The following is a 24,947-nucleotide window of genomic DNA, read 5'->3' as shown; positions in this document are numbered from 1 at the left end:
GTGACAAGGTGGTGTTTGGCCATAAGTTGGACTCGATCCCAGAGGTCTTTTCCAGCCTAACTGATCCTGTGATCACAACCAATAAGGAGCTCAGTCAATTACAAATGTAAATATTCACTTCTAGTCAGCGTGGCAGCTCAAATCACACCTGATATTTCAGTGATAATACATATTCAAATCAAGGTTCAAAAGTGACACTAAGTGTCCAGAGCCAAGCACTGGAATCAGTTGTTCAAAACCAGCCATTACTGGCAGGACACGATGATGGATAATTTGAAAAGCAAGGTTGTATTTTAGACTCACAAAGCAGAGTAAGGCAAACTGAGTAATACTGAAGCCATGAAACACTTTCTCTATTCCCACAGGAGCAAAAGAGGAATCATCAAAGCAGCTTCAGCACAGTCACTGCACCTACCAGTCATGGGCTCCACTTTGAGCTGGGGCTCCTGGGAGTACACATCGTACTGCACGATGGGGTAGATGTGAAGAAGGACAAACTGCACCTTTCCCACTGAAGTGCACAGCTGCCTGAGCGTGTATGTCCCAGGTTCTTTGGCCTTGGAAGAAAAACATTTGAATTTTTTTCTTAATTTTAAGAAAATACTTCTAGAACAATTCCTCTACTAAAGAACAGAATGTTTCCATCTCATTTTTATGAGGTACTTTGGGTAAGTTAAAACTGCAGATTTCAGAAAACTCAATTTTCTGAGTAAATGACAAGATTTACACTAAGGAGCACCTTTTGCCCCATTAAGATAGGAGCTTTAGAGTGCTGTCTGATTCAAGAGAAAACATCATAATTAACTAGCACTAATAATCAGGAAAACGAACATAGTTGCCATGCTGTTAATTTGTTACTTCGGGTTGTGTTTTGCCTTGTTTGTTGGTTGGTTCCCCCCCAAAGTGCAACATACATGAAAAAACATTATTATGTACCTAAACAACACCTATGCTTATTTGGCTAATTCATAAAAACAATCATAAAATCCTACAGCATTTGTATAAAGCACAGCTTTCAGCTCCAGCTATTGATTTCAAACACTCTCCACCACACACCCTGAGTCAATGTTTACAAGAAAGTAACACATACATATTTCATTTCCAACTCCTCCCATACCCTGAGTAATGGGATTCTGGATGTTTCTTGATAAGATTAAAAACAGAAGCAGATCTGTAACACCTTCTAGTATATTTATTCTTGATTCTATTTACTCTTAGGGACTGCTATGCAATGGGAAGTGATTTCTTTTTTTTCATGTACCACTTTCCAAGTGTAATACATAAATACCCATAAATGGGTATAATTAAATAAGTCTACTAGTTATGGAGAAAAGCTGTACCAACTCAACAGTCAAACCTCATGCAGTTATTTACATGGCAAATCCAGACTGAAATTCAGTATTATGCATTCTGACATTAAAGTCACTACATTTTAGCCCTTAAAAACCAGAAAAGCATGACTAGAGTAATACATAATATATACATACTTTAAATCTTAATATGGGATGGGAATATTGGTCTCAAGATTTTAGACAATGCTTTTTGATCTCTTTTAAGGCTTGGAAAAAAATGGAAGATTGCTGTCAGGATAAATAATGTTAATCACCAGTGTAAGGTCTACAGAAATTATCAAACTCCCTCTGGGTCACAGAAGCACAGTCATTCCTCTTCCCGCAGAAGTGGTGCAATTAAGCATTAATTTAAGAAAATCCAGAAAACAAGTTCTGATCAGTTTCTATCCTCTGGCCAGCTGTGTAATCCAGTAGAAGTGACAGAATGTATTACTACAATGATAATGGATTTTTAATAAATATTTTGTAAAGACTGCAGCTCATATCTAGAGGAGCTTTCTTTGTTTTATCAAATAATACACTGTTAATATTATAACATACTCAGATTTCTCCTAGGTACATCATGCCTTAATTAACTATATTGTGGGATTCACACTGAGCAGTCTTCCCATGCAAAGTTCTTTTCTTGAAAGGAAGGTTGGGAAAATAGCGAAGTTATAAAAGTAAGGCTGTCCATCCTCCAGTGTCCATCCTCCACAGCAGAACCTGACAAATTCAAAGTAGAGCTCTATCTAGCTTTTCATCCATATCTTCTTTTGGTGTCTCCAATTGCATCCTGATCCCACTAACTCCAAATGCCAGCTTAGTGCAGTCCCTAACAAATCTCTTCTAGTAATGCTCCTTCATCTGAAATCCACTTTTACATACATGTGAATTCATTTTACAGAATATTGCATTTCCAGCCACCAAGGCCTCTGGTCCAAATCCCATTAACCAGTCCCAATCCTATGAAAGGATGAGAAACCTCAGAAATTAGGCCAGTAGGTAGTTCAAATGACTGCACTGCCATTCCACAGATAAGATAACTAGTAAGTTAGTTAACTTAGTTAGATGACTAATGGGGACAATTTTAATTCTAACATCTTCTAAATTCAAATACTTGTAGCTGATCTCAACTTCTTGCAGGTAGGTTTACTACATCCGCCAAGTGAAAAATTATTCTACCACACTCTGCAGAGAAGAAAAGGCTGCCAACCAAATTTAACCACACTATCACTGAAGGGCTAGAAAAAGAATTCACATCAAAGCTTTTAGACGTTATTCTGAATGACCTCAACAGCACAGGCAGACTTCATGAACAGTACATTATATTGTATATGAATTTATCAGTTCAATTTTCAGCAGCAATAGTCAAGATGTTTAAAACAGGTTTAGGAAGGCTGACTCAAATGATTTCAAGAAGAGTCATCTGTATGTTTTAGCATAAACACAACGGCATCCTTGAAAGGGAAATGATGGAGGAGAACAAAAAGCTGCGAGGGGAATGGATGATCCAAGTGTAACAGGAAGCAATACCTGTATATATAATAACAGGCACCACTCACCAGCACAACGCTCTTCCTCAGCCAGCATTTCTAGTTTCTCTGTCACGAGTGCTACAATCACCCAGATACAAAAAACATACCTGAATATTGAAGGTTATTTTATTGTCCCCTGGTTCCAGAGTCAAGTTGCTGCACTTCAAGACGTGAGCCCCATCTTCCAAAGTGAGCCCCGAGGGCATGTCCAGGGAGCTGCTGCTCTCCTGCCGCCGCAGCAGCATGTGCGCGTTCTTGCATATGATTCCTGCTGTGTTCAAGGAGTTGTCCGAGGGGCTCCTCTCGTACATTTCAGCCAGCTCCAGTGCTGGCAGGCTGTTTCTGGACAAAGGCAAGCCTGCAATTTCACTTGGGAAGCTGATGACACCGTTGGAAGTTTTGTGCTTGGTGAGCCACTCGGCTGTTTTCCTGTAGCTGTTCTTCTCAATGCTGAAGTGAACGTGGATGGCAACCTGGTCCACCTGGACAGGGATGGGCATTTGGCTCAGCAAAGTCAACTCGATGGACAACTTTCCACCCACGTGGACAACAGCATTTGGAGGGTCAAAATGCAGAGTTTTCAGCTGGGCAAAGGAGTGCATAGGCAATATAACCTTTTGACCTGGAAAGATAAAAACAGGGATTTTATTATTCTCCAGTGCTGCTGGAGATGAGCAAAATTTTCCTCTTAAAAATTCAATCCCTAGAATCAAATGGATCAACAACTTTTCAACAATTATTTCACAACAAATCAATTTTTTATCTCTCATGAGAGTTAAAAGATGCTGAGATTTGTTTTACTTAGACTACAATTTTCATTTCCAGGCTATTAAAAACAACTGAATTAAGAGAGATTGTCTAAGCAGAAGTTGAACATTTCATTACTACAGAACACAGTAACATTAAGTGACCAACTTCCCAGAGCTTGTACAAGTTTAAGAAACTAATAATCAGGCTGGTGCCTTGAGCCAGCAGCTCTGCTATGCAAGGGGTTTTCATTCTTTTGTCTACATTCCAAAAACAACCCTAAGGCAGTACCTAAAAATAATTAAGAATCAAGTCTAAAGTAACATATTACTTATGGTACATCAAATCATTAAGAAAAAATTTCTGCATAAAACTAAGCAGTCTTCAGATCTACAGGAAGTATTCCATATGAATTTGAATTAGGATTAGTATCTGACAAGATTAGGATTAATATCTGACAAGAAGATATTACTGAAGGAGCATGAAGAAGAGAGAGGAAATGGGATGGACAAAATAATAAACTGCAAGTGGATGGGCACAGATCTAACATCAAAATCCAGGATGTACCATCACAGAGCTGCCACTTGCATGCCAGCACTGAGAGACAAAGATAGGTTAGGAATTGAAAAAACTCAACACACAGTAAATTATGGGCTGTTAAAGCAGAGAAACATAACTGAAGGAAAACAAAGACTTTGCAGTATTCAGAATGAAAATGTTAATTATCCTTTCATCTTTGACTATTCTGCATTAGAGTAGATTTATAAATATTTTGGAAAACACAAGTTCAGAAATTATACACAAAATAATTAAGCCAATCAGAAAAAGCCTTCCCATCTACCTTTAGGGAACAACTCCAACTTAAGTTGGAGATGATTCCTGCAACTTAAGTTGGAGTAGTTTAAGTTTTAAGATCCAGACTTACCTTGGTTCTCTGCTTGCTGATTGGTAAAATCTAGTATTTCTTGGCAAAATCTTTTGCGTTCCTCTTCTGTTAAGTGATTATCACCAGCTAAAAGGCTGCTTGTTTGGAGATAACTAATGAAGTTAAGGAAAGAGGAGATAGAAACCCACAACAATTACACATTTAACTGAAAACAAGACATTCAAGTACTGCTTTTCTGAGCTTTAGAGACAGGACTTTCGGTTATCATCTCTGTACTTTTCCACTAGAAAAGAAAAAATGGAATTTACCATCATCTGAAAGATACTTCTGCATCTTTTGTAGCAGACTTACTAAAAACATGATCCATAATTAACCAGTGCAATCTTGCCTCATCTAAAAAGATTCATGAGCATAGAAAATTCATTATTTGACAATAATCCATGCTGTGTGCAAGTTAAAGACACAGTGTTTTGCATCACACTGGCCAACATTTAGCACTAAATAATCTTGAGTATTCTATTTCATTCCAATTTACCTGGCTGAGAATCTGCCAGATGTTACAGCATCACTTACCATAACTAAGTCACAAGACATTCTTTAAATTTTTAAGTGCTGGAGATATAAATGATCACTTGAATATTTAGTTAAGAATGCAATATTACTGGCTCAGATTCCTTATGAGCATTTGCACTGAAGCAGAAAAATTTAGAAGTGTTTAAAAGTGATGCGAGAATATTTTGTAAATACTGCAGCTCAAATCTAGAAAAGCTTTCATTGTTTTATTTAATAATAAATTTGCAAAGGAGGCTGACATGTATAATATGTCATGTTCTAAAAGCACACAAACCAAAAATCAGCACAACAGAACAACCCCCGAAATACACTCCATGGTATCAAATAACTCAGCTGTCTCAGCTCAGACTCAGAATGTCTGGCAGTCTTTACTGTTAAATAAAAGCTAGAGGTGTGTCAGAAAAATAATCCCAAGCATCATTTTCTCCTGTCTTTATTGCTGTGGCTCTGCCTGTTAGAGGATACTTTTCTATCTGCCCAAGCTGCTTCTGACACTCAGCCAGCTGCTTCCTCGTGTGTGTGACCAGCAGCGCCCAGCCCTCAGCAAGGTAGGTTTTCAGTGCTCCTTGAAGATACACCTCTGCCTTCTGGGGACCTTTCTTCCTCCTTGGGAAATGAAAAAATGAGCACAGAGCAATGTAAGAACCTTTGTAGTCAGGAAATCTCTCTGCATCTTTTCTCAAAGTGCTCATGGGGGAAGAACACTGCAAATACAGGACAAACTGAGTGAACTGTTATGATCTTGAATTTTCTGGTAACAAATCAACATATTCCTTATTGCAATTCACTTCAGCAAGTTGAAATGCAATTAATGTCATTATTCCATATGCAGATCTATCCCAAGTCAGAGCAAATGAGGTGAAGGAACCTCCCACAAATGAAACAAAAGCCACCCAAAGCTTCTGACAGTTAACTAAAATTTGCTTACTCAAAAATTTTAAAGCAGAAACAAACTTCAATGAAAATTTAATCATCACACAGCAGTTCCAAGGCAGTCTTTAAAACTAACATTACTGTCTCTGGTGAAAATTTAAGTTAATTTGGGAGAATCTGTTGCAATGTGGAGATCAGACTGCTTAAGTGAATATCGGTGGGAAGCATGCCCCAACATATTTTCCAAAAAAAAAAAAAATCACTTATGACTCCCAAATTCTTCTAAATAAGAAAAATAAAATGACACTGAAAAATGCAGGAGGTTTTCTCAGTGGATTTGAAGAGCAGGGATAAAAGCAAAAAAAAAAAAAGTGGAAATCAGGAATCAAATCACTATTTCACAGGAAGGGAAACAACAACTTTGCAATGATAACCTCAAATATGAAATGGATTACTCTCCAAAGACATTTTTTAGATAGATGCAGTTCATGTATGTAGTTAAGGTAACAACTGTATTTACTATAGCCTGCTTCCTAAGGAGGCCTCTTGACTTGTTTCAAAGTTTACACTTTCCCAGACTTTACTCCCCAGAAGAAGAAAGGATCAAGCTAAAGAACACAGAACAGTTAAAGGTAAGAGTACAAAATCATGAGGTGAGAATTAAGGTTTGATAAAAGAGATTGCTAGTTTTCTTCTTTTTCCCCCTGAAATACAGCCTGAAATAGGGCTTTTTTCCATTTTAAAAAATACTTTTTAAAATTCCTGTTTAATTACAGCATATCTTCCTCAGGAATAACAGTCAACCTTTTCAAAGGCAATGCATTTAGGACATTTCAAAGAGTCATTTACATATAAAACTCTGCCAAGTCCTTTCCCACAAGCTTAGCTGAGCGAATTCTTCCAATATTTGTGTACATTTCAATGGTGGCATGGGACAGATCCTGTATAAAAGAAAAGAAACCATTATAAGCTTTATGTATTTTTGGCAGCTGTATGATTATTTCACACAAACTCAGAGCCAGAGACTAAGTTACTGCAACAAAATGCCCAGAATGAGTCACATTTACCCTGAGCACAAAATACACAGCAGTTTGTAACAAGTCACCTTCACTCCTCCTTGCAGCTGGTCATATCTCATATCTGTGAATGCTAAGTAAGAGTCAGAATAATTATTTTCACCAGAGTGCCTTAAAGGAATTTTGCTTGCATTCCCAAATTGAAGTTTATCCCTCATCTTTAAGCTTAATCTCCAATGCAGCCACAGTGTCCAAGTGTCACCTCTCTCCCCTTGCCCCAAGCTTTAGTAACAGCAGCAAACCTTTCTCACAAAATTAGCAGTTACAACACACACAATGTGTTCAACCATCCAAATTCTCTCAAAAGTCCATAATAAACTCTGGCCAGATATGTAAAAATATAAAAAATACATCACATTGTGACAGGATAAAGGGGAATGGCTTCAAACTGAGAAGACTTTTTTTTAAAAATGCAAATGAATTATCTTAGGTGTGTCAGTAAGTTTTAACTAATTCTGTGCTCTTGTCCACTGAATACAGGACAAGATGAAATATGGGTATACATAAAATGTACATATTTACATGACAGCTACACAGAAAACCATCTTTTAGAGTGTATCTGATATCTGAATTTCCACTGCATAAAAGTGCAGTCATAAATACAAAGAGAAATGGCAATTCCTCTGGCAAACACTGCAGATCCCACTTGGTTTCTTAAATTTAGGAAGTTACTGCTGAGCTTAGCAGAGGTCTTCAGGTGCAAGATGGAACTGAATAACTAAGAGAAGCTGGCAACTCTCAAGATTTTAATTCTGATCCAGCTACACAACTAGTCCTATCAATAAATGAAGTATAAAAGTGAAACCCAGTATCTTCAGACAAAATGTTTTGAGATTTTTCCTTTTGATAAAACTTTGTAAAATTGAGTATCACATAGTTTCCATGTTTCAAAAAAAGTATTCCATTTTCCTTCAAGTTTTCTCCAGAAAACTGTATTGGACATTTGCAAATATGAGAAATTTTAAAGGAAAATTATTTAAGGAAAAAAAAAAAAAAAACAAAACAAGCAAAACTGGTTGAAAAAAAAAGAAAACCACAAACCAAAAAACCCAACAAAAACCATTAAACCAAGTGCTCAAAAAATCAAACACATTCTTGTGACAGTCAAGAGTTTTTTGTTTTACTTAACAATCTTCTATTTGAAAAACAAAACCAGCAAAATAAAAAAAAAACCTGAAATAATTAGAATGGCTCCTCATTTGGGGAGCTGTCAGGAAATAAAGATGCATAATATTAGAATCCTCACTGTGCATCAATCTATGTGAGGTACAACCCTATTATCCACAGATGTCCCACAGTTTATATATATTTTTAAAAAAATCAAAAGTATAACTTTAATCATGTAATACTCATTGCAAAATGCAAGCCCAAACCATTTAAAAGGAAGCTGAATTCATACACGAATATTCTTCTGGGTAGGAGTCAGTTAATTCTGAATTTGGGATAGCAGAACATGACAGCCACGACATTGGCTTTTTTAATATCTGAGTATACATAGCCACAGATAATAACTTCCAGCTCATAACTGCAAATATTAAAGTTAATGCAAATATTTGAAACTCGGGGCCCCTACAGGGTTCCAGCTGTTAAACAAATCAGCCTTGTTGTGTTCAGTGTGCAAGAAATAACCTTTAATACCAAAACATGGAAATACAAATTTATGTTCTCAATGTATCTTCTCAGGTTTGAAAACTTTGGCCCTATTTAATCTACAGTGCAAACACACACAAAACTAATATAAATAACCAAAACTCATACTTACTAAGTAGTGTTTTTCAAAAGCTTCTACAGATGATAAGGCCTCTTTGAGTTTCTTGTAAGGGCTCTGTGATGCATTGGCTTTGGAAAAAAGCAGGACAAGAGCTGTTACTTACAAACACATTCTGAGAACAGCACCCCCCACACCCCATCCCTTCTTTTTCTCCAGTAGAAAGTGGAGAGTGCAGCTCCACATGCAGGTTATCTATCTGCACACAATCAAGGATGCTCCATTTGTTTTTCCAATAATTTTATTTTAAATACTTATCTGAAAGCATTAAGACCTTAATTCAAATCCAGTGCTGTTCAAGACCAATCACCTAAATGCTAAGTGGAGCATCAATGGAAAAATTTATACTTGTAACAGTAAGGAGATGCACTGGTAGTCTGAAATACTAAATAGACATTAAAAGAATTTGCAAGAGATAAAATTCTATTAATGTGTTTGTGTATATGTAGGGATACTTGAAAATACAGATTACTGATGTACTTCTATGCTATGCATTTCAGACAACATCAGCTATTGAAGGAATTCCACCCTTCCTGGAAGTACCTGTTTCAGGGCGTTCTGCTCCCAGCCCTGCTAACAGATCCACAGTCCTGTTAAGGTCTTCTGAATTGGGTCCCTTCTCTGACACAAGTCCACACAGGTAACCCAGAGATTTTAACTGCAAGAGAAGCCAGATGCTTGCTTTCAATAGGCTATAAAATCAATATACAACTCCTCTTGTTCTATTATATTGTTCCATTGTCATTGCTTTCATATTATGCTGCTCATAGGATCTCAACTGTTATTCTTAAAGTATAAAGTAACTTATTAAGGAATGAAATTGCATATAAGTTAATGACCCAAGTATTGGAATATGTGCTTACACACACAGATCCTTACATGCACAGCACCTAACCTGAGTAAATCCTTCTGGTTTTCAACACAGACACAAAGCTTGAGATGTTCAGCAGTTAGGACCAAAGATTATTTCTAAGAGTTGTATCTGTATTTTTGAAAACTGCATAATCAAGAAAAGCAGGCAAGTCTGCAGTACAGTGATTAGGCAGCTTGCAAATTCATCTCAAGTATTGTATTTAGATGAAAACTTTCCTGAAAAAGAGATTAGCACAGCTAAAAGTGTTAACAGAGTTAACTACCATAAAACCCCTTCTAGACAGCAGCTGGTGGCTCAACACCCAGAATATTATCTTAAAGCAGCTCTTAGGTATTGGCCATTTGGTTAATTTACCTAGAAAATTCAATCAACTACAGAGGTTAGCCTGCAAAGGAATAAAGGTCTCAGCTTGTCACATAAAAAATGGGGATGGACATTAGCCCTTTTTTAAAAATTTGTTTTAAACTCCACTTAATTTTGTCACTAGTTGCTAAATTTCTTCATTCAGTCAGTTCCACCTTATTGCTACTCATTATTCTAAAATTCTTCCCTTTACTCTTTGTGTTAGAAAAATGATGGAAGGGAAGAACATTTCCAGCTCACATTGGAATTTATCTTCCCTAGAAACTGTAAAGAGAATGGGAAGAATCTGATGCACCAATTACCATTTTAAACAATTCTTTCCTTCCTTTATTCTGATCTCCATCCTCCCTCTTTTTTTTTTTTTAGCAGTAACTCTTCAAGGTGAAATTTCATTTCTCTGATTTTGTAATAAAACAAGGACCTCAAGGGCTCAATTAGAGGATTATTAAGTCTACTGAAACATGCACAAATTATAATTAAAATAAAAAGCAAATATTCTACAGGCTATGCAAACAAAAGGGTGAGTCTTCAAAAGATGTTGGTCTTCAAAAACATCCACAGATACCACAGTAGACTATTTCAATAGTTTCTGGAGTTTACCTTCTTTCTAAAATGTTTTTCAGCAGTGGAAAGCAGTAGCAACCTCAAACATCACCTCTTTCATTGGAACAGAGTAAGTGGAACTTGAAACATGGATGTCTCATCTAGACTAGACTCAACACAATGTACAGAACCCAGTATTAAATTCCATAATAAAAAGGACCAAATCTGTTCCAGGGAAACAAATACTCTATTTTAACATTGTAATACCAGCACCCCAACACATCATTCACTCACCTTCTCCGTGGCATAGCTCCACAGGCCAACTGTGTGGGAAACATTTGCATCTATTTGAGCCCTATCACAGCAGCCCTCTATTCTCTGTAAGACTTCCAAGCAACTCAAAAACACCCAGCAATCCAAAGCTCCAGGAGGTACTGAGACCTGGAGATGAAGAGATAAAATTAACTGGGAAATAAACCATCATCAGATGAGAAAATACTTCAGCAAAAGTACTTTTCTTGATAGAACACAGCAAAACCTCTTGGAAGAATTTACTCTCAGAATACACAAAAGCACAGCTCAACTCTTGCTGCTTCCTGAGTAATTTATATATATTAGTTCATGAAACATATTAACTAGAATTGATACATTCATCAAGATGCAAGAGAAGGAAGACTAATAGGTCTTGGAAAAATTCCAGAAGTCTGAAAACTCAGCTTAAGGAATACAGAGTTAAGAAAAATTTCTGTACGTAGACTACTACTTCTCTAAGGAGACATCAGTTCTAACTGAGACTGAAATGAAAAGTATACAGAAATGTTAAAAACCTGGAAAAAACAAAATAGTCTCTAAGATTCCTTCACAAAAATAAGCTTATTCATTGAAGGATAAGACATCTGTCATGGACAATTAATTATAAAATGGAGATGAAAACAAAGGGACATAAAAAGAGAAAGACAAAGAAAGACAAGAGAGTCTGATACTAAAATATTTTCAAGATTTAAGATAAAGATGAGCATAACTAAAGACATGGAATATAGACACAATAATGGTGTTTCAAAATCCTATTCATAACCCATGCAAAAATGTTCCTTTTAAAGTCCTAAAACCCATAATAAACTAAGTGACTAATGGGATAGGAAAGTCTAAAGTATGAAGAAATAATAAAGATCTGAATTCTGAAAGAATTTTTAGGAATACAAAGATCCTAAGAAGAGAGTAGTTTAGATTTCTGCTGCGTGTTCAGTGGTGTCAAGCCACGTTAAGAGGTTTGCCGGCATTAAGAAAAAGGATCACAACAGGAATAAGTACAAGCTATGCACAATTAAGTGCCACTGTCTCACAGTCAGAACACTGCATTCAGTCTGGATCACCACAGCAAGACAGGAACATCAGAATTAGAGACAGTGCAGAGGAAAACTCCAAACACTGGGGGCACAGGACAGACGTGGGGTGCAGCAAAAGGGGAACTGTAGGAAGTGCCTTCAGAGATCTAGAAGGCTACACTTTGGAAATTTAAAAAAAAAAATCAACATAAAATACACACACAAATACTACTATCTGTGGGAATTACACATTAGTTTGAGAACACATTAAGGTGTCAGCAAAGCATCTGAAGCAGATTTGCAGTTTTTAAATGCAGATGAACAGATGGAACTTACTACCACAATGTCAAACAGGCAAAAGTTAGCAGCTGCTGTTATAATGGCACAGATAAAACTAACAGAGCACCCATGGGATGAGGACATGGGTAAGCCACAAAGTGATATTCAGAAATAATCTCTTCTTTTTGTTACAGAGGATTAGCCAGCATAACAGCATAATAACCACTCTGCCTTATTTCCTTCAATACAACACTATAGATTTAAATTATGGGAGCTAGAGTTCAACAGATTGGTAATAAATCCATAAAAGACGCAGACAAATGATTACCAGTTTAGAGGATAACTTTCCAGTTAGAAGAACTGGAAGGAAGACTAAAACACTTTAAACAGATTTGGCTCCCAGATGTGATGTCTCTAAATTTCTTGCCAAAGACATCCTCATGATGACACAATCAACAGCAGCACAATTGTTATTACAGCATCATTTTGATAACTCCCAGCCAGCCCTTATTGAATGCTGGTCAACAGCTGGCCAACAGCTAAACTTGAAAGATCTTGTTAGATCACCACTGGATGAAATAATTCACATATGGAACAGGTGACACTGACTCACTTCCAAGAGCTTGAGCTCCTGCACACAGTTGTGAAGAAGCTCCAGTGCTCGCTGGGAAACCTCCCATGGCCTCTGCAGGAAGATCAACAGCGTGCACTGCCGGGAGAACAGGTAACTGCGCAGGTCCAGCAGCGTCGCCTCTTGGTTCTGAATCAGCTCTCTCTTCTCCATGTCTATTGGCTTCCGCAGAATTAAACCATTCCAGCTCCTCACTGGCTGGCAAAAAAAGGTCAGCCAGTTTGCACCATCTAAGTAAACAAAGTTAATATCCAAGAATCAACCACTGCTTTCTAGGAAAGCCTCTTCATCCTCCCTTCAGAGGCTGTGAGCTGCCTTAGTCCTTCCCAAGTTTATCACATGGATAAATGACTTAATGTCCTAACTTCAAAAAGCAAACCAAAAACCCTCCAGAACTTCCACAGCGAGGTAAGATAACTTAATTTCACATTCATTTCCCATAGGCATTTTGTCTTCATTGTATGTTTGTTATCAGTATAATGGCAACCAGTTTCTCATTTATTTATTAGCAATTAAGCCTACCTGAGGTTCAAAACAAAAAAGCTTTATCTGTTTAAATATTTCTCACTCAGCCATCATAAACGGATGTGCCCCCACTTCTAGGTATTGCATTGGGTTCAGTCAGCACAAATCTATTTCACTGCAATTACTCCTGCAGTATCTTTTCACCAGGTTCATAAAACATATCTGATTAAAGCTGTTATATAACAGCATATGCTTTAGCTCATTAAAACAGTTTAAAGCTATTTGATACTTCTTGCACAGTAATTTTTCTCGAAAATGAAGTTAAATCTTCTGTAGTGCAGATTAAGCACCTATTTCTATTAAGTTTTGCAGTGATTACCAAACATCTTGTGTAATTTGAGGCAACACTGAATGCACTTTTCCAGGAAGCTCTTTACTGAAAAACCTAGCAGTGAGCTGTAAAAACAGCAGCTGTATCTCAGCCAGATCAATACTTGTGTCATTTCAAAGTTCAGGGCTCTGGTTGTAACCATCATCCCATTAGAGCAAAACACAGGTTTTCATTAAAAATTGCTTCTAAGCCTCACAGACAAGAAACAAGATTTTGGTAAGATTGTAACTGATGGACATTTGTGTTTGCACACAGCATAAAACAAGATCACAAACTGCCTGGTGCAGCCTCCCTGTGACTGCCCAAAGCACAGGGCTGCTCAGCACAGTGAAGGAATTCATGCACTCAACATTTATTTCTCATTTTCAGACACTTACCACCAGCCCCAAAGTTGACAACATACTGAGAGAACAAGGCATCCAGCTCATCATACTGCACCAGGGCATCCTCAAACTGCTGCAGCATCTCAAAGACAAAGGCCAGCTCTTCCTTTTGGCACACAAGCAATACAGGGAACATGTCACTGACGTTATTTATGTCTGGTACTACAGCCTGTCCTCATCTATCCACAGAGCTCCAGGAACTACTTTTTCTGATTTTCATTTCACACGTATAGAAAAACCTGCCATTGAAGCAGCTTTCTTCCCAACACAGGGAGGTCCACAAAAGAAGATTAAATCATACAGCTCTGCCAGTAAATTCTGATGTGTATCCAGATCCTGATTCACTACAAGATATTGCTCATAGATCTATTAAAAGTTTGAATTTAAATAAATAAGTGAATAAATGCTGAAGACTCATCTCCCATAATAGTACTGATGATTTCCTCTCAGTTTACACTGTGAAGGCATCAATTGCAGTGCATCATAAAAGGGTTTTTTGTACACAAAGCCAAACTGCTAAGTAGAAAAGGCCTCAAAATAAGATATATCCTATGCAAAAGATAGCACATGCAGTCAAAGGAGACATGAGGATGCAGTGGAGTAGACATCAGCATTATACAGGAACCAGAAAATTCCAAAGGAATCAAGATCTTTAATTCTATAAAACAAGAGGTTCTTGCTTTTCTCTAAACCAGCTAAAACAAAATTGTGTTTATAACTACATAGAAAATAGAATTCATGGCACTCTCTATATGGATTACTTCAAAACAGACACTTTTCTCAACATCACCTCCATAAATACTGATAACAATCTGAACAAAGATAACACCAGCATTCATATTAAATACCAATTCCAAGTTTGAGTGTGTATGCACAGTAACAGGACATTTACCCCAAATTCAAGATCAACTACTAAAACACTTTTTAGATTCAATTTGTTTGCTTCAATTGAGATTCATAAAATTTTGACAAGCCTGAAGAGATTCTGCTTTTTTCACAGCAGGAAGCTGAATTACTGCATTACCTGTATTAAAAGGTAACTCAAACCTGCTGCAAACAGGATCCAAAAATGCTGCTTTTAAATCAGTCTCCATAATTCCTGCCACAGCCCTCAAAATGATCAGAACATTAAAAGTACCAGAAATCCAGCCACAACAAAAAAAGCACCATTTTTAAAACTAGGACTCAAGTATTTTCTTCAATATCAAGAGACTCTTACCTGGACCATGAAATACTCGCAGAAGCTCCACCCTGGCTCCGTCCTTTTCTCTCTCAGAGTTCTCATGTCATCTTCAAACTTGCCTAAGTTTTTGGTAAAGGACATGAGAAGCAATGTCCTGAGTTTGGTCAGGAAGGCATTCCAAGATTCCTGAGAACGGGAAGAGTCTTTCAAAGGGTCAGAAAGTACCACACATCTGTAAAGAGATTGATAAAACTCTATTTGAGGAGGAAAACACATAATTCACATATAAATGCCCAGCTGAATACTGTGAATTCATGACAAATTCAGAATGAACAATATTTAGTTTTTCATTCCATATTAATCAGAAGAAAAAAAACTAGATGAAGGTTGTTTGTTTGTTTGTTTGGAGGCAGCTATGTTGGGGTTTTGTTGTTTTTTTTTTTTTTTTTGGCTGGTGCTTGGTAGCTTTTAAAAAACTTTGTCATGTGATATAGTTTATGAGAAGAGTTAAGTATTTTACCCAGATTGAGTACTCTAAAGCTTTTATTTTTTTTGAAGCAAATAATGGATATATTTTTCTAACTACTTAAATATAAGTAATGCTGTAGCTAACCTAGAAAAGAAAAGTCTGTCTAGCAATACAAATCAGCAGAACAGCAAATATAGCTACTCCTGGTAAAGATTATACAAAATCAGGATCTATTTGATCACATATAGTCAGCCTTTCCTAACTCACTCTAAATAATCATCCATAATAGATTCCTGAAATATCTCAATCTGGTTTTACACATGCTATGTGTTAAAACTTCCTCTGCTTTTCTCAGAAAATAAACAGATCCCATTAATTTACAAATAAATTGACTTTTCAGAGCATCGTCCTTCCTTAGTTTTTCTATCACAATTTATTAACATCCAAAAAACTAATGATATCTCTAAAGACAGGAAGATCTCTCATCAAAGTAAAACACTATTTCTGATTAGAAAATCCTATTTCATTAAAGTTGGCTTTAATGAAAGCAAGAACAGTTTCTTACATGCATTACTATTTCCTTAGAATAAGAACATCTGAAGAAACTGGCCTTATGTCAATTATCTCAGAGTAGAAAGGTGATTAAGTGAACAGCAGAAAGTACAATGGCAAAACATAAGCCCTATTGGCTTCATATTCCCTACTCACCTCGCTCCCATTACCTGCAACTCTGGTAAGACTTTTGCAAGCAACTAAGCAAACAAAAAACCCTGAAGGTCTAAAAGCTGATTAACATCACACTGTTCCCCTTAAACCTCTCTAAGCCAGGAGGAGATACTTGAAATCTATTTGACACACATTTCAAAGCTGCCACAAACCCAGGAAAACTGAAAATAAAATTTATTCTTTGTGCCAGCCTTCTTCAAAGCACAGTTCTTACAGAGCCACCAGTCTGAATGCTGGACATCAAGGGAAGTCTTTAAATGAGCAAGGAATGTCTTGCATATGGAGCTGAGTTTATAAATCAGCACACTGGTCAAAAGATGAAAATGTTTGCAAGCCCAAGAATGCTTACCTGTCACTTTGCTTGTTACAGAAGTCATTCCTTATTTTATCTACTATAGAGGTTCGGGGAAGGATATTGGTTTTGTTCTTTTTCTTGGCATCACTCTCAACCACCACAATCAGCCAGTCCACGGAGCTGTGAGCTTTGAGAACGTTCTGCCACTTGGTGATGTCATCCTTGACTGTGGTTTTGTACACTTCCGTGTCCTGGGATGAGAAGTGGTGAATCATCAAACCAAACAGACATTCTGAACAATTTCAAAAGGCAAGTTTTGTTCCAAAAGAAGGCAAACAGAAAGACATACCAAATGGAATTAGTGACAGTAAGTTCACTTACTGGAAAAAATCAAGTAAGGTAAAGCATAGTAAAATTCTAGTCTTTTAATTTAATTCATTTCTAATATTTTGGTTTACAGCAAATATAATACTTAGTACATTATTATTCTTTACATGACTGAAATTTTTAAACATCATTTAAGCTCTTTATTTTACACTTTCTGGAGCTTTACAATAAAAACATGTTTGAAATTACAAAGCTGAACTGTTTTATTCTCACATAGTAACAGAAGTGTGATATTTCCACCTTCTGCACTGCTCAAATCTCAACCTGTTTAAAAGCTTTTCCATTAAAAAGAAATTTAAAAAAGCAGAACCATTGTTTGTAATTATTTTGCTTCTGGGTTGGTGTCACACAGATAAATTCAGATAATTCTTAAGGCTGTTCTGGATTCTTTTTGACTGGTCACAGATCAGATACCACCTGTGACCTTCAAGTGGATAATTAATTCACAACAGAGGCAAACCAAAAGGCAGTGAACTGGAGATAAACAGGATTAAGACATTCCAAATCTTGCCCAGTTAAATTGCTGACATCCACCAGTACCAGAAGATGGAACTAAAGAAAAAAAAAAGCGTATCTTAGGTTTCGGTGCAGTAACAGATCATAACTGAACTAGCCTGGCCACACTTCTGTCTTACAAAGAAAGTGCACAGTCCACTGCAGTATCCTGGGGGTTTTTGTGACAAAGTACTGAAAACAAGTTATTCAAATGCCTGTCCTCTTAGTGTCAAGTAACATTACAAACAGATACTGCTTACGGCCAGAAGTGCTCAAACTAAGTTTTGTTTCCAGCAATATATCAGGTATGCATGCTCATGCAACCCAGACTTAATTGTTTAACTTTCTGCTTGTGCTGTCTGTTATTTTCATTTGCTTTTCAGGCTTATGTGAACAATTTAATTTTTAAATTTGAGTTTTTCCAAGTACTTACACAACATTCTGTCCAATAAATATGAAGGAAGGGAAAAGTCAAAAGGGCTTTATTCCCCTCTTTGGGTAGTAGCTCCTCTTTAAACTGAACAAAGTTGGATTCCAGGTGAATCATCTTCGGAGCACGGCCGTAAGACCTACAGAGTTTAAAAACTGAAATTAGTGGACAGAATAGAAAAATGAACATGTCTTGTGGGGAAGAGAAATAAACTGAAATATTCTGGCACTGGAAACCCACAAACTACACTCACTGCAGTTGGTATAAAGTCAACTAAAATTTAGTATTGCTTGAAATGAGATAAAAGTTCCTTTTTGAAGAACAGCAGCTAGAAGCTCTTCAGCTTTCTTTCAGTAAAAGATTTTCTCTATTTCTAGGACAAGTAGAAAACACCAAATAAGAGAATTCCCCCAAAATTTTTTCCAATCACAAAACATTCAAATATATTAGATGTATTTCTGAAGGGAAATACATCTAATTCCATGTGAGTTCTACCTATATTCTCATTGAGAAGAAAGCATATCACTTTTAGAACACAGCTGCCAAACTACATCAAAGCATAACAAGACAAACCCACAAACCACAAAATCAGGAAGAGAAACACAGCATTACTATCATTTTCTTTAGGCAAAGTTGAAGGGTCGAGAAGATCATCCTGAAGTGCACAACATTCACTTTATTATCTAATTTCTTCAATTTCTTCGAGTCAGTTGCTCCGTTCAACTCAGTTTATGGTAAGAGCTCCTCAGAACACAACAAATACACATTTACCCAGGTCAAAACCAGACATTGAAACAGCATCACAGAATAAAATGTAACTTTACCTCCTCCATTCCATGGGTTCTCTAGGAAGCTGCTGAGAAAGTGTAGGGTACAAGGAAGTAAATAAATTCTGATCTCCAGCACCTGAAAATGAAAGGCATTAATATATTAGAAAGTAGATTAATATGCTATTCTACTAATGGTCTGCTGTTATTAAGAACATTTAATTTTGTCTGCTATGTGGAAACTGGAGTCCAGCACTAAACTAGAGTTTTTTTAATCACTCTCAAGACCTAATAAAACGCTTTTAAGCAGACACTGTTACAAACTTCCTACTGTGATTTTCCACAGAGCTACATAATCTGTGTACCAAAGAGAGTACCATAAAGCTGATCCAGCTCCGAAAACAAAACAAGCAGTTCCTTAGCTGGAGTCATTGCTTTTTTTTAAAAAAAGTATACTTAAAAATATTCCAGAATTTAGACTTCCTAAAGCAGAAGACTGGGTAGAGAGTGGTTCCCATCATTCTGTAGCTGGGCCTACGCAAAGAAAATCTGGTTTAGCACATGTTCTATGTTTTACTGGATATGATTCCTCTCTCCTCATTTTCTGGGACTGTTGTTAATACAAAACACCTCCCTGACTACCACGCTGTTCTTCAGAAACATGAGGTCTGTTAACACAGTGCAGGTCCCAGACAACATTAAATACAACACCACTGCAGGAGCTACTTATATACAAATCAGAACAAAATGTAGTGTCTACCACATAAAAAAAATGTATTACCAGTACCTTTTGACAATAATTCTTAAATTCTCTTAGGTTCAGGAAGGATATGACAAGGACAATATATTAATTAAGATTTTAACAGCTGTATAGGCAATTCTGCTATTTCCTGGTGGTTTTCCTTTTCACAATCATTCTGCACACCAGAACAGGAAGATCTTCGCATCTTCCTGTGGAACTGGAAGCTGCAGCTGAAGAAGTACCTGACATCCTTTCTTCTCACTCCCACCCCCCAATCTCACATCTAGGCACAAAGCCAGGCATTGCCTCCACCTTCCTTTAGCATTCTTTAATTCATCTTAGAAATCCTTTTCTAGTCCACTCTCCTTTCCCCAGTTTTCTCATATATATTATTATTCTCACATATAGTACTTTGATTACCAGCACTAGCATAACTCTATCACCACACAATGAAGTATATTAAAAAATTACAAGTCTGATTAAGTGGAAGAACAAGCAAAACCAGCTCTTCTGATGCCTGACCACATTAGCTATTATTCAACAATGCAATTTTATAAAATAGCTAAAAAATAAAACAAAACCAATTAGTACTTTACCCGTTTCTCCAGAAAAGTACCTTATGCTTGATCCTTCACCTTCATCCCATCTGAATTAAGTGTACCATACCACATGCTATTTAAGATCACAAACAAATGCCCTGAATGAATACTGAAACAAGTGTTAGTCATAGTATTAATGCTGTTTTATACCAAGCTACACCTCTGTGAGCCAAGCCGAGAACAGTCTATTGATTTGCAACTCATTACTGCCCACAGAGAGTGAAACATGGCTCAGTGACTTAGCAGCAGCACGATGACCACATCAAAATGAGAGCCTGTGAGCTCCAAATCTGCTGGAAAGAACAAGCCACATATTTTATCTCTGGAGCATAGCAAAGTATTTTTTCTACACTGCACCTAAAAATTTAATGTATGCCACAAAAATATTCCAAAATTCAACGTCTTAAGTAAAAAAGACTGCTACTGAATACAGAGGAACTAAAGGATAATGTGTAAGCACCCTGCTATTCAGACAGACACATCACATTATCAGCTTAAAACGGGTATATTCATTTTAAAACCAGTCAGCTTTTCCTCCTGCACTGGTTTTGAGGGCATATCAAATACACATAAGAGTGTGTTTTATGATCAAGGCAACAAAACCCTCTAGGATTAGAAGAAAAGTGAGAACAGACCTTCAATCTGAAATACATTGGCTGTCTTTGAACACAGACCAAAGCTGCTACCACATATTTCCAACATCCAAAGTGCTGCAGCATTTCATGTTCTGCTCAACTGGACCCTGTATCTACTGTAATCAGCATGTTTGAGCTGATCAAGCCAAGAACACTAAAATGAAGTTATCAGCAGGCAACACCAGCACAGCACCGACACGGGACCAGTACTGATACCAGTAAGTATAGCAAGGAATTGTTAGGGCTGCCAGACTGGCAAGATGCACAATAAATTGTGAACTGGGTGGTACTGGGCTGCAGGGAGGGAGGGGAGCACCTCACAGCATGTAGAAAAGAGCACAACCTGCACAAATAAGAGAACAGAAAGTCCCAAAAGATCACTGTTTCTGGAATGGTGTTGAACAAGATTCCTATGGCTCAAGAGACCTCAAGCACGGCAGAAGTCTCATTCTCTCATTCTCTTCTCTTCTCTATATATATGCCTCTGATGCCTCAGTAGTTGGTGTATCTATGATCTACTTTCCAAAATATTTAAAAAAAGGAAAAAAATAAGATGGAAAATAAAGAAGAAATAAAGGAGAGAATACAAACACCACCACTACAGGAATTTTTGCTTGTATCTGACTGAATTATATGAATTTAGAATGAAACATTCCTAAACCCTAAGTAACCCTAGAATTTAAACTTAGAACAAACTCAAAAAGTCTGCACAAAAATCTGAGAATTGCTTCAAAGATTCTGTTGTAGGACTTTTTTGTCATTTTTTGCGAGTTGGTAAGGAGGTTGTTTTGTTTGAGGTGTTTTGGAAAAAGAAAAAAAAAAGAAACAAAAAAGATGATTACTCAACCATATCACAGCAAATTCATTTCAGTGGACTGGTCTCAACACTAAGACCCAAGCAAAACCATTCTATGGCTGTCAGTAATGGGGCCAGAGTGTAAATGATTATCAGACACAACTGAAAAGGACAAGGAAGGATGTGCATATATGGGAAGTAAAAGTAATTCTGGAATCCTATCATAATTAAAATCAAGAAGCCTTCTAGAGAAGGGTTTTCATTTTTCAGAACCTACAGGCAAGTAAGACCAAAATATCCCATAGAGATGATAACTAGGGAGTAACATTAGAGTCTGATAACCTCCTGGAACACCTAGCTCAGCTTTTAAACCATGTATGTCTGAATGAATGTCTGAACTGACCTGAAAGTTAACAGACACCCCACAAACACAGAAAGAACACAGTAACTCTTTCAGTGATACCACACCAAGTACAGGGTGCTTCAGCACATGAAGTGGTAACACACAACAACTGAAAGCAGTAATGTTCAAGCGACATACATTAAAAAGAAAGACCCCAGGAGAAAGAGAAGAACAAAGCAACTGTTTCCTTTCTTTCTACGTGACAGAGTTCAAAGGGTAGGGCCTTCACCACTTAACTAAACACTTCACGTGCTGTGGGCGGAGAATGGATCGAGAGCAGCCCTGAGGAGAGGGAATCGGGGGTGCTGGTTGAGGAGGAGCTCAGCATGGCCAGACCACGTGCACTGACAGCACAGAAAGGCAAAAGTGTCCTGGGCTGCATCCAAAGCACCGTGGGCAGCAGGGAAAGGGGGAATTCTGCCCCTCTGCCCCACTCAGGTGAGACCCCACCTGCAGAGCTGCCTCCAGCCCTGGGGTCCACAACATGAGAGCGACATAAACCAGTTGGAGTGGGACCAGAAGAGGGACACAAAGATACTCAGAGTGCTGGGATACCACTGCTATGGAGAGAGGCTGAGAGAGGGGCTTGTTCAGCCTGGAGAAGAGACTTTAGAGCCCCTTCCAGTGCCTAAAGGGCCTCCAAGAGAGCTGGTGAGGGACTTTGTACAAGGGCCTGGAGTGACAGAACAAGGGGCAATGGCTTTAAGCTGAAAGAGGGAAGATTTAGACATCAGGATGAAATTCTTCCCTGTGAGGGTGAGCAGGCCCTGGCACAGGGTGCCCAGAGAAGCTGTAGCTGCCCCATCCCTGGAAGTGTTCAAGGTCAGGCTGGATGGGGCTTGGAGCAACTTGGGATAGTGTAAGGTGTCCCTGCTCATGGCAGGGGTTTGGAACAGGACGATCTTTAAAGTCTTTTCCAATCCAAACAATTCTGTGATTCTTTCCTCCTTGTCTTTTTTCCTGACATTTTGGTAGATCAAATCAGTGCAGCCTTCTTCCCTTCCCTCTTTCCCTATCTAGGACACTTGTTCTACTCTAAATTTGTACAGGAACAATGAAAACCGGAATGACCACCTAACCAGGGCTTCCAAGGGGAACACGCACTCTTTGTAGCAGCTATCTAACACCAAAGAACCATAAAATATTGACATTTTTTTTAGGCATACCTGCCTAAAACCACCAAAATCCCCAATAATCTCTTTTTTCCTAACAGTTTCCAAACTTCTTAGATGCTTAGAGGCTTTGTCGCTACGGTATCTAAATATACCACAGTGATTTTTTTTTTCCTCTAGAGGAAATTATCCTAACCCACTAACTACACAAGCAGTTTAAAACAAAAACTCCTGAGGTCAGATGACTAAAGAAGACAAATATTTTCCTTTGATACCAATGACAAGCCCAGTCAACTGAGATAAAAGGCTTTGAATACCTTTAAAACAACACAGAGCCAAGATTACACTTCATAGTTTTGTTTGGGTTTTATCTCCAAGTATCACGCACAGCTAAACTTTCTGATCCCACTTATTTTTCCACTAGTAAGAAGTTCTATTATGGATCTTTTTTCTTACATCACTAGCCTATAAGAAGTGGATCTACCTGAAGTTTTGGCAAGTTTTTATATTTACATCTTTTAAGGATCCTCCTCTCTCCCAACTCAAATTCATATTCAAAAAGAGGTCTAAAAACCAAAACATAACACAGCTTAATTGCTATATAAAAACCATAGCTGATTCACTAGAAGAAAATCCTTTTAGCAAAACTCCACTGCTGTGCTTCTGAATCTGTAAAACAGGTTAAAACTAACAAGTATATGGCACTTCTTCTCATGACAAATGTAATCAAATATTTAAGTACAGAATAATTTATCAACTACACAACAGTGATGACTTACAATGCAGGCAGGAGTTCTGGTTGAGAACAGGGAAAATGAATTTATAGGATATAGCTGTTAAATGGTCTCACTAGCAGCAAATCATTCTAATCACTTGGGCTACATCCCATTTCTTGCTGGCACATTTTTTTATTACATCTACCTACTAGTAAAAAAAGAACTTTTGAATCAAGCTCCTCTAGTCCCAGAACAATATCCTTAACTGCAAGTATTTATTTTCACCACAAAAAGATGCAAAATTCTTCCCTTTCCCTCCCCACCCCTTACTTTTATTAATCTTTCTGTTCCTGCTGTAGATAATTGCAAACATTTTCTATTCTTGGGCCTACAAAGCATTTGCTGATGGTTTTTCTGTTGCTGTATCACAGCACATTTTGAACATGGACCAGATAAAAATGATGCACACCATTCTCTCCAAATATATATAAAGTCCATTGTGCTAAAACAGATTATTGACAGTGAGAGCAAACATGCAAACACACAATATAAACAGACAGTAGACAATATAAACAGATACTACGAGCTGATAACGGAATATTCCACAACTGCATGAAGATAATTACAAAAGAACAGCTTGTTAGGAAAGCTCTGAAAAACCTAATAATTACTTCATTTTGCAGAATTGCCTTTAGTCTTCAGCCTCCCCTTCGTATGGATAGAGCTAATAATTTAAGTGCAAATCAGCTACATAAGGATGAGTTCTTTGGCTGATATATATGTGCAACAACATTATACTGAAGCTCCAAAGATTTTCACAAAGTTTCAAATAGGACTCCAGAGAAGGAAATAACATTGTTTGGGTTTCCTAGGAAAGCAATCTGCACTGGCTAAGAGATTTTGTAAAGTCAACATTTTACAGAAACTACTCAATTTCAAGATGTTTGATGCAAACACTCAACTTCAACTTGCCTCTGCCAAAAAAAAAAAAAAAAAAAAAAAAAAAAAAATTAATGAAGCTAAAAATAATCCTTCTACAGCAGTGAGAAAGCTGTAAGATGACTCAAAAACACTTTGTAAGCTTACCAGGTCTGGTAGCAATGCAGATAAATTGCTACAAATGAGTTGAGAGCTCACAAAGTAACC

The 24,947-nt window shown here is 37.4% G+C and overlaps 1 protein-coding gene across 1 annotated transcript in view; it reads right to left on the bottom strand.

Moving 5' to 3' along the window:
• TRAPPC10 (trafficking protein particle complex subunit 10) overlaps positions 1–24,947 on the bottom strand; it is a 38,130-nt gene that overhangs the window by 9,715 nt on the left and 3,468 nt on the right. Inside the window, exons 2-15 of the mRNA XM_053933117.1 lie at positions 18,856–18,937; positions 18,035–18,170; positions 16,774–16,970; positions 15,266–15,461; positions 14,041–14,152; positions 12,790–13,037; positions 10,867–11,013; positions 9,336–9,450; positions 8,787–8,863; positions 6,798–6,889; positions 5,541–5,681; positions 4,542–4,654; positions 2,977–3,491; positions 416–557 (exon numbers count right to left, since the gene is read on the bottom strand). Of these exons, the coding sequence (XP_053789092.1) occupies positions 416–557; positions 2,977–3,491; positions 4,542–4,654; positions 5,541–5,681; positions 6,798–6,889; positions 8,787–8,863; positions 9,336–9,450; positions 10,867–11,013; positions 12,790–13,037; positions 14,041–14,152; positions 15,266–15,461; positions 16,774–16,970; positions 18,035–18,170; positions 18,856–18,937 (2,313 nt within the window). The remainder of the gene's footprint in view (positions 1–415; positions 558–2,976; positions 3,492–4,541; positions 4,655–5,540; positions 5,682–6,797; positions 6,890–8,786; positions 8,864–9,335; positions 9,451–10,866; positions 11,014–12,789; positions 13,038–14,040; positions 14,153–15,265; positions 15,462–16,773; positions 16,971–18,034; positions 18,171–18,855; positions 18,938–24,947) is intronic.

Source organism: Vidua chalybeata, chromosome 2, assembly GCF_026979565.1.
Source record: "Vidua chalybeata isolate OUT-0048 chromosome 2, bVidCha1 merged haplotype, whole genome shotgun sequence".
Classification (NCBI taxonomy): Eukaryota; Metazoa; Chordata; class Aves; order Passeriformes; family Viduidae; genus Vidua; species Vidua chalybeata.
Note: the sequence above shows the minus strand (reverse complement) of the source record. Positions and strands in the feature narration are given on the sequence as shown.